We start from the raw sequence: 11,023 nt of genomic DNA, 5'->3' as shown, positions 1-11,023 counted from the left end.
ACAGCCATATCTTTATTACTTATACAGTTGCCTAATATTTTGTTTCAGTGGCAAAGACAATTGCTGTGTCAAGTGTAAAATTAGTCTAAAACTGGCCCCTTAAAAAGAGGAAATAAAAATTATGTCTAGAAAAAAAAGGCTGGTCCATGGCCTAGCGGTTTCGTTCCCCAAACACGGAGTTCGGTCGTGGGTTCATGCCTCACCGGGACAGGCTGGCCACGTGGAGCGAGTTTTCCGGGTTTTCTCCATGTCTGTAATGCCCGAATAGGGGCTAGTTACCCGTAGAAAGACCTCCCTAGGCAGATTGCCCAAGTGTTGCATTGCCATATCTTAACTAAACAAACAAACTAACTAAAAAAAAGAGCCTAATTATCCTGAGCTGTCAATAGAAAAATTGTTCATGGGGACAAAATATTCCCAAAGTAGCAAAAATTTTTTTCCTAAAATATGGATAATAAGGCCAGTTTTTGGCTTTTAAAAGGAGTTGCTCTGCTGGCTGCCTTGCACATCTAACATGAAATGCAGGAAAGATGTTCCAGCAGGTAACTTAAGAAGTTACTAAATAATGGGGATATACTGAGCATATGACTATTTTTACAAAGAAAGGTTTTATATTGATTTAACACTGATCTTTATTGGGCTATTTTAAAAACATTGAAGACAAATTCTCACTAGCATCCATCTGTTTGTCTTTAAGGATTAAAGACAAACAGATGGATTCTAAGCACGACTCCATTGTTAACAGGAAAAGTATGTATTATGTATCGTATTGTATTCTTTATTAAATCTAAAATTTTTATTATAATTCGATATGATTTGATGTAAACTATATAATAAATATAATCTTTTTTTTATAATGCATTCATTAGGATTGAATATTACAACGCCGACTGTCCGCTGACCGGTAGTGACTGATCTTTCTCGAGATGGCAAAATTATAACTTTTGTCATATTTATAACAACATTATTTACTGTCAGAAATTTTGACAGTAAATAAAGAGAATAATGATAATTTAAATGAAAAATTTAACAAAATTACGAAGATTTCGAGATGAATTTTTATTCAGCTGGAAATCTTCTGGCAACACTGTGTGGACGTTGCTATAGTAACGAATTCAAACATAAATGCGTTTATAAAGATGCCTATTTTTATAAAAGATGTTTCTTGGTCGGAAACAGAAGAAAATATCTCCATTAATGTTGCCTTAAATAACGTAAACAAGAAGAATCTTTCAATTTTATCATCTAGTCAGTACTTAAAGGTTTGAATGACACAAATTTATTAATTAATAACTCAATTAACTAATTTTAATTAAAATTGGGTTATTAATAACCTAATTAACCAGGGAATTATTAATTTTAATTAAGACAATACATAAAAATTAAATTTATTCACAATCAAAATTTAAATCATAAATCAATAAAAACAATTTATAAATTATTTATATACATTTATTGTTTTTAAAGTATTATAATTTTAAATAATAATGAGACAGCCGGTGGACCCGGGTTCGAATCCGTAATGACGTTGCTGAAACAAAAAGTCCTCTTAGTCCTGTGGACACTAAGAGGACTTTTTAAAAAGAAATTAAATAATTTTCAATGCATAAAATTGTTAATATTTTTTTCTTTTTTTCAAGATAAGTCATCCGCCTTTCTTTTGGGAAGCGTTTTTAAAAAAAGCCATCGATATCAAGAAGTGCAACGCTTTCGTCGGAGATGATGCCGTATCATTTGCTCTCGTCAAACGAGAGAAAGGTCTTTGGAAAAATCTGTATCATGAAAATTTAGGTAATAATGTTTTCTGCACACGGGCCATCTTCGATATAATGACGGATGTCCGTTATATCGAAGGGCGCACAATAGGTCGGCTCGACCACACTTCAAGGTTGCCGCGAAATACTGCCGAACAGCGCCGTAACACTTCTTAAGTGTATTACTAAAGGTACGAAAAGCGCAGCGAATTTACATCGATAAAGAAGTAGGGATGTCGCAAAAAAGTTTAGCAAATTGGGGTTGCCACTATTAAAAAATTTTGGAAAATTGGCATAGCTAGACAAATAAGGGTAGCTCTAGCAAATTGTGGGACAGAATCTTGGATTGAGGAATACCCGGGAAAAGTTTTGAAATGTAATACTATTAATTAATAGCGAGTTGAGGCCGAAGTTTTAAACGCGAAAACGTATACGTCGGATGTTCAGCGCCGCTTTCCTGTAAGCCTAGAAGTTTGAAAATGGTGTTTGGAAAGTCATGGAATCATGCTCGACATTCCAAACGCCATTGTCAAACTTCTAGGCTTACAGGAAAGTAGCACCAAACGTCCGACGTACACGTTTTCGCGTTTAAAACTTCGGCCTCAACCTCGCTAATTAATGTACTACTACAAAACGGTACAAAAATATGTTTGAGATTTAAAATTATATTTATACTTTTTACGTAAGTTGGTCTATATACAACAGAATCTTGTCATTTGGAACAATGGACAGGAATAGTTCAAAATTTTACCACAAATCTTCATAATATATGTGGTGTATCGGACAGATGGTTGAGGGAGTTTGCCGTTCTTGGGGACTCGTGATTGAATCTTGACGAGCAATTCCTTAGTAATATGACATACCGGTTTCGGGAAAAATTTTACTTTAAAATTCAGCCGCTAATGTCCATTTATTACGTATTGTATGTACTTTTTTTTTTTTTCTAACAAATTTTGGCTACAGTAAGAGTCGCAAAACATTCTTCACACGTCTGATAGGTGGTGGTCATTTTGTTTTTATGTAAGATGGTGCGTATCAGCCAAATGTGCAAGTCGTACTACAACGGCATTTTTCGCACAAGTGCGTGATTAGCCGATAATTTTTAACGTCACGACTGTGCACAATCACTAGATCTGAACCCAATTATTTTTTGTTATGGAGTTACCTAAAGAGCCTCGTTTATCAAGGCAATACTTCAATACTTCCAACATAATTGTTTTAAGACAGAATTTTGCATGTACGGCGACAACTCATTCCGCCATCGAATGTGTTATGCAGCAAATCTGGTTTTTAAAGCACGGAAATGGAAGACCATATCTTTGATTCAATTATTAAATTTCAAATTCCACTTCTGCAATTGAAATAAAATTACTGTACTTTAACTCCCGAAATTCGTTAGAAAACCTACGTAATATGCATATTAAGGCGACATTAACGCAAAATTTTTCCCTGAAAATCGAAACAGCACATTCAGGACAGCATGTATACACTACATTTGTAGAAAGAACTATTAGTCAAACCTTAATCAGGGCTCGATCTTTCTACTGTAATTTATCTGGAGCAGTGCTGAGGAAACCACAAACTAAGATAATTTTTTGTAATTACTTGCAAGTCACAGAAAATTCTTATTCTTGGCCACAATTTTATTACATTATGGTTGGCAATTTTGACGAGGAAATACAGTGTGTGCCAGAAACATCTGATAGTTTTTAAAGTAAAATAACACTTCAAGGAAAAGCATAAATATCTATTGCTTTTCACAAATTCATTCTCCATTAAAAAAAAATGTGTATCACGGATTTTTTGAAAATAAAATTTTGTAAATGGCCGCCATTCTGATGAACACATTCTTATAGTCTGTCCAGAAAAGATGCCATAACCACTGCATCGTGTTTTGTGTACTATTTTTTCTGACTACATTATTGATCTGTATGTTTTGCTAAAAACGAAGATCACATTCACAGTAACTGCTGAGAGCTACATAGCCAGGTTACATTCCTGCATCGGGAGGTCGCTGGTCATCATTGTCGTCACCTGTTCTAGCAAGACGGGTCAACTGCTTGTGGTATCTGCACATTATTACAAGAGAGTTAGTTCTGGAAGAAATGTGTTCCGGTAAAGACATTTCTCGCTTTAGAGACATCCACTGTCTTACTTGCCAGACTTGACAGCATTGGATTATTTCATTTTGTACTTCTTTGCCTTGTGTACACTTTTCCCCATATGCATCATGGGTTAGGCCATGCCACCATTGTTGAACTGACCAAACTTACTAGAGATCATCCTATCTGTGTCCCTGACCAAGTGATGAGGCTAAAGCTTATTAAACCTACTCTTTAATTAATTATCATCCTCCTGTATTTTTGTTCGTTCTTCTAATGAATACTCTCGCAAAGAACTTCTTAAACAAGACATACTTGTATACTAAAATTTGTAGTATGTACTAATTTTATGTATAAATTAGTATAAGACATACCCAGGCAGTATCAACGAGGTGAATGATTAAATTAATCGGTGTATTCGGGATTCCATAAAACACGTTGCAGCAAGTTATGGTATCTTTTCTGGACAGATTTACAAGAATGTGAATTTTCTGTGTTCATCAGAATGGTGGCAATTTACAAAATGTTATTTTCAAGAAATAACAGTGATTCACCCTCCATTTAAAAAAAAATAATGTATGTGTATCAGTGCAAAGCAATAATTACGTATACTTTCCCCCTGAACTGTTATTTTAAAAACCCATCAGGTAATCACTCTGTAATTATGTAAGTTATGCCATTAATTTGTTTAAAGGCAAGAAATGTACAATATTGTCCCACTGCTCAATAACTGTTGTAATTTTCAGTTCAATGTAAATGTTTTTTGATGTTTTCATAGTTATAATTCTTATGATCACTCTATAGTTCAGATTAATTAGTTGCGTAGTAGTAGTAGATTCAGTAGTTTGGTAGATCATTAATGGTTGATGGAATATCAACCATTAGTAAAAGTTAAAAAAATGCTACCATAAAAATTACCTTTTTTTATTATTATAAATAATTATATACTGTCATTAAAAAGATACTTTAAAGGAGGGCCACACAATATATTAATGTATTAATTACATAACATAACGGCAGTTGTAAATAGTACCTTCCTCCGTAGGAGTCCAACCACTTATTATTATTAATCAACTGTTATCAGAATAGCTATTATTATTCTATTTCAAGAATTCAGCCAACATGATCCATTCTGAGACTTGCTTTTATAGCATGTTTTTCAATATACATTTTAAATGGACTCTACAATCGATCACAGCTTACTTCTGGCAATTTGGCTCAAGTCTTGTAGCATATTACGCTGTCATCAGAAGGTATAGTTGCTAAGTTGACTCAATTAACCACAGAACAACATATTAAACTGAATTTTGCAACAGCATAAGTTTATTTTTGTACATCAAAATAGAGATTTAAATAAAAGATATTCTCAATTCTGGACAAATCAATTACAAATTCAAGACGCGGGACATACCAGTTTTAAATTGGAGCTATTCTGGCAATGTCTGATTGATTAAACAGCTTGAGTTAATTACACTATAATTTCTTTATGATATATCAATCAATGGTAATGGAAACTTGCAACAGTATCATCATCTTCTGAATATAAGTTTGTGTGTTAGATTTTTAGGAAAAATTACTTGAAGATCCAATTGATATCACTTGTATAACAATGATTTTTGTTTTATGTTAAATCATTAGATATGTTTTCACATATTACTTTGTTTTTACTAAATTTAATGATACCATGTAAACACTGGATTTAATTAATTCTAACACACACAACTATACCAGGAATCTAGAGATACTCTAAATATACAAAGCTAATTTTCAGGACATGGCATAAATTACAGGGATGCCAAAACATTCTCCAAAGACCTCCGTGCTTTGGAGAATGTTTTGAACAACAACTATAAATTAAATCTTATTACTTAAAAAAGTAATTGGTTTTATCATTATTGACGTCAGTGTTTTTTCAACCAATGAAATACAGTAATTGTTCCATGCATTTTTAAAGTGACATTCAAATTTCATGTGATGTTTGACCTTTTTTTTTTTCTTAACCTAAAGACGACGATTTAAAAACCATTGAAAACGTTTGTTTTTATTATTTTTAGTAAATGTATTTTGTGCTGAATATTCCTGGTATAGTTACATTTGTTGGACTAAATTTAATGTAAATGTATCTTACAATATTTTGTGCTGTTTTCTAATTTTTCATTAGAAGACAGAACTCTCTGTGAAAAGATGAGGAAAGAAGCTCTACAAGAAATAGAGGAGACTGCAAAAAGTGATGAAAATCAGAAAAAAGTTGAGAAATCAGAGAGAGAGAGATTGGCTGTTAGATTACAGATGGAGGTAAGTAAAATAATGAAAATTAGAATTATAATAAGAATAAAGTCAGTTTTTTTAATAGCTGGAGGCAAATGATAGAAAACGCATAGAAAAAATGAAAGAAAATGAAAGAAAAACCATGATTAAAGAAATCGAAGCGTGCAAAGAAAAATCAGTTAACTTAAAGTAAGTCTAGTATTTTTGCTTTATACTTTATTCATATACATTAGTATGCCAACAACCAGATAGTATTAAAGAATTTTCATGCATTGTTAATTTTGAATTGGAGTTACATAATGTTAATAGCATTGACAACATTTATACTTACATTTATAATAAATTTTATATGATTATCTTCATGATAATTATCCTTGAATTGTTTCTTAGATAATCATATCATCATTCTTTGTCCACATTAAAAAAATTTGCCTCTGATGCAACACACATTGGAAAGTGATGAATTAGAAACACCTATATCTTATACAATTTTATAAATTACTTAAATTAACAGTTCTCTATAACAGAAAAAAAATGACGACAATTCTAGCCTCTTCCAACAGAAATATTTTATTCATCAAACGTTTTTGTCTGACTGGGCAGCTGTCTTCAAGGTTAAATCATTGACAGATTGTATGTATTCTGCATTTCATATTCCAATCCATTAATGGTTCAATTCTAAGAATGGCTGCTCAGTCAGCAAAAATCATATTCTAGAATCTTGTTTCTAGGAAGGCAATAGTCATACATACAAATTTTCCTCTGCAACTACTACACATTCTGCTATTAGCATCCCAACATTGCAAACAAAGTTGACAATGGTGCCATGGCAGAGAAACATGGACTGGTAACATATATTTGGTGACAAATATGGTTCTATTCAGGAATGGTTGACCACCATATTAGTGTGTGGAGAACAACTGATGAATGTTTCAGTCCTGCCTTTACTGTTAGCATGCCAGTAATGGGATGGGGACAGTGTGCTGCCTATTCTGGGTAGCTATTGTCTATGACAGTTGGTCATTCCTAGTAGTGATATATGGGACAGCAGTATATTTAGAAAATCCTATGCCCTCATGTGTTGCTTTCATAGCAGGAATGCAAATAGCCATTTTCCAACAAGATAATGCTCAATTGCATACAGCTAGGATTTCTCCCAGGAATGTCTGTCAAGTTGCCATATTCCTTTGATTCTATCCAGTCTCAGATTTGTCACTCATCAAGCATTTAGGGAACCAGCTTCACTCATCTACAAATGTGAGGGATCTGGAGCAGAAGTTGCAAATCTGCACAGGATAGCATAAAGTATTACAATACAATCGGGTATACAGATCAGGCAGATGTATCCAGGCAGGGCAAATTGATTTGATACTGAAGGCTCTTTTAAATTTGACCATTATTCCACAGCAAATCTGTTTGCTAAGATACTGCAGTCATTTATTACCATCATCATTACATTTTACCTAATAAAGTTTCATTTGTTTCCATCATCATCATCATCTTGGTATGTAACTTTTTATGTTAATTTGTATATAACAATAAAATACAGGTAGTCATTGACTTACAACCCATGAGACTTTTGACTGATCAACTTTACAATCACAACTGTGACTGCTGACTAGTATGTCTGGTGATACAACTTCCATATCTAGCACCACAAGCTATGCCCAGCTGCACATATGATAATTTATGACAACTGATGTTTATGCTTTGTATAAAATTTTATGTTAGTTCTTATGAAGTTATGATGATAGCATACATGCCAACAGTTAGTCTTTCCCTCCTCTATTTGCCTTATAGCTCATTCTCCAGAAATGTTTGCCCTTATCACTTGAGCATTTTTAATAATTTCCATGATTATACTTTCTTTTAATATTCCTTGGTTTTAAATGAAATTATTTCCCATCATACTTACAACTGTACCACTAACTGGGCAATATTATAAACAGAAATTTTAACTCATATGGGACAACAGTAAAACCTGAAGATGTTCCCACATGAGATGCTTCCCTGACCAAGTCATTCAAATTCTGCAGTTTCATCATTTCACACATAAGACAGGAATTTTTAACACAAGAATGACGAGTAAAAATAAGTAAACAATATTTAGAATGGCATAAAAAATAAAGGCCGACTTGCAACCAAATTGGTTTATGATCAGTTCCTCATAACCAATTATGGTCATAAGTCAATGACTACCTGTACTGAGAAGTTAGTTTATAAAACTTATCTATATTTGCTTATGAAAAGAAACAAGGAAATCAATAGTAAAGCAAAAGAAAGGATTTCAAAAAAGTCTTTGACGAATACTTCCAACAAGTACCACTTGACAGCTTGTCCATCAATAGGAGAATCTTTAGAATCAGTGGCTCCACCACGTTCTCCTGCCACAATTAATGTCAGTTTTACACCTCGAGAATTTCCAACTGCTGCCAGAGAATCAAGAAAGGAAGAGGAAGAAGAGGTTAATTTATGTTTTTACTAAAATATATCGAATCATAACGTTAAACATTGTTTTTATACGAACAGTGGTTGAGGAAACAAGCAGAAGCTAGAAAATGCAACGAAACAGAATTTGCCGATTTGCGTCCAGAAGAGAGAAATCCTGTTTGGCTCAAAGATAAAGGAGAGTAAGTAACTTATTATTAAATTTTGTTTTCGGGTACAAATATTAAAACAATTCTTGTTTTTAATTTCCAGTGATTTTTATTCTAAAGGAGATTATAAATCAGCATAAACACTTATACTTTAGCTATAAAATTGTGTCCAAATTTAGCTAGGTAATTTATTTATTAATTTTTTTGAATCATTTTGAAACTATTACTTAAAAATTTTCGTTTTAGTTTATATTCGAACAGAGCGGCTTGTCACTTACAAATTCAGAATTTACACAAAGCAATCGAAGATACTTCGAGAGTTAGTTTGAGTAATTTCCTTCAAAATTATTATTATTATTATTGTAATTATAAAACAATGATTTTTTTTAAAAAAGGCTTTAGAATTACTGATTCCGGCAGTTCAAGAAAATTCTTCCACAAGACTGAAATGTCATATCCGAAGAGGAACTGCTTTTTGTAAGATGGAGTTGTATGCAGAAGGTATCAGTAAAAAACAGAATAGCGTGTTGATTTTCATTACATTATGTTGTTAGAGGATTTATAAAGATTTATTTATTTATAGGTCTTCAAGATTATGAAGAAGCTTTAAAGATTGATCCAAATAATAGAGAGTTATTAGAAGATGCAGAAAAAATCAGAAAAACAATTCAGGGTTTTAGTGGATAAACTTTTATAAAAAGACAATAAGGTTATTTATTAACATTTATTATTATTATTTTTTTTTTCTTTATGTTTACACAGGAGTGTTTGAATTTCTATTTACGGAAACAAAAAGATGATTAGACTCATTGCTATTTTATATACAAAAGTAGTTAAAAATTCTCAAAAGTTTGAGGTTTATATTGTCGAATACAAAAATATTTTCTGTTTTTAGAAAAATTAAGTATCAAAGTGTTGTCAGAATATTAAGAATTTATGAAAATTTTTCTTTAACAAATTACAAAATTTGTCAATTCCGCAAAAGTACAAAATGTTTTTCAAATAGAGTGCATTCTTATCAAACTATGATAGAGTCATTACAAAATTCTGAAGATGAAAAAAGATGTTTCCAAGAATAATTTTTCTTTTACCTCAATAAATTATCAAATCTCTTGTATTTTCAATACAGTAAATCACAATTTTATATAAACAGTATAAATTTAAAATTTTTCTTGTATCTGGCATTTCACAAAATATTTAAAATGTGCATAATTTGCCAAAAATAAGTTATAAACCTTGCAATAAATATATATATGAAAATAATTTACAAATAAGTATTTATGTCAATTTTGTATAAGAAAATAAATAAAATTGCTAGACAATGAGATTCAAATCTGCGATAATATAAATATTTCTAGAGGTAATTTTTTTTTAAATTTTAGACTTCTCGAGTGGAAGTATGGCCCAACGAGGCATTAATTTATCTGAAAGCATTAATAAAAATTTAAGTTTGTATGAAACTGCATGGATATTTCGTGTGTTTGGGGAAAACAGGATGTCAGAAAAACTAACTCAAGAATAAATTGTTATAACTTCTCTTCCTCCTCCTCGTACCATTAGAACTCTTTCTAGACCTTCTGTTAATACCTCTAAAAATTCCATATCTGATTTATGTTAAGGATTATATTAATACACATAAAAAGTAAATTTATATTTTCTGTTGCTCTATGCCAAGCATATAGTTGGTGTAACAATTATTTTTTTTTATAACAATCAGTTTAAATAATAAACTATAGTTCCTAAAATATAATCATTTGTGAATTTAGTTTGTTTACAAAAATCTGTTTATGCAAATAGCATAGAAATTGCTGAATAGAGATCAACTTACTGTATTATTTTAAATGCAAAAAACAAATGATACATAATGCAACTAGAATGAATACAGTAGAGTCCCGGACAATGTACAAATAAAGCAGAGCAACAACCCTCATGTAATTATTGTTATTATTATTATTATAATTATTTTCTCGGTTTCCTTTTTGTATGTATCGGGTTTTCTTGGTTTGTACCGTGTCGCGTGGAATTTTCTTATGATGTCACCTTAGGATACGTGAGAAGCTTTCTGATTGGTCCAGAGTGGGACAATAAGTGAAGCGGACTTCCGGAGAGCGGGAAATATAAATTGAGGGACTCTCACGATTGAGGACACTTTTTGGCTGCTTTTGGATTCGTCGAGGAAGGTTGCCGAGGAAGGGTCAGCAAGGACGTCGGAGTTAGACCGGGAGAACAGGAGTCTAGAAAGGGCGACCACTTTCAGTCGGGAAGCACAATCCGTTTCCATCGTAGTGTAATTGAGAAGTAT

The 11,023-nt window shown here is 32.1% G+C and overlaps 1 protein-coding gene across 1 annotated transcript; it reads left to right on the top strand.

The window, feature by feature from the left end:
* Positions 1–1,139: 1,139 nt before the first annotated feature.
* Dnaaf4 (Dynein axonemal assembly factor 4) lies at positions 1,140–9,613 on the top strand. Its single transcript, XM_067280825.1, is given in 11 exon segments — positions 1,140–1,262; positions 1,641–1,791; positions 6,018–6,151; positions 6,210–6,313; positions 8,375–8,588; positions 8,654–8,754; positions 8,825–8,856; positions 8,859–8,904; positions 8,968–9,040; positions 9,117–9,222; positions 9,305–9,613. Coding segments are annotated over 11 exon segments (1,188 nt in total). The 3' UTR covers positions 9,409–9,613.
* Positions 9,614–11,023: the final 1,410 nt, after the last annotated feature.

The sequence above is a fragment of the Centruroides vittatus genome, unplaced genomic scaffold (genome assembly GCF_030686945.1).
Source record: "Centruroides vittatus isolate TY-2023 unplaced genomic scaffold, ASM3068694v2 contig_897, whole genome shotgun sequence".
Classification (NCBI taxonomy): Eukaryota; Metazoa; Arthropoda; class Arachnida; order Scorpiones; family Buthidae; genus Centruroides; species Centruroides vittatus.
This window is presented reverse-complemented; position numbering and strand designations above follow the sequence as displayed.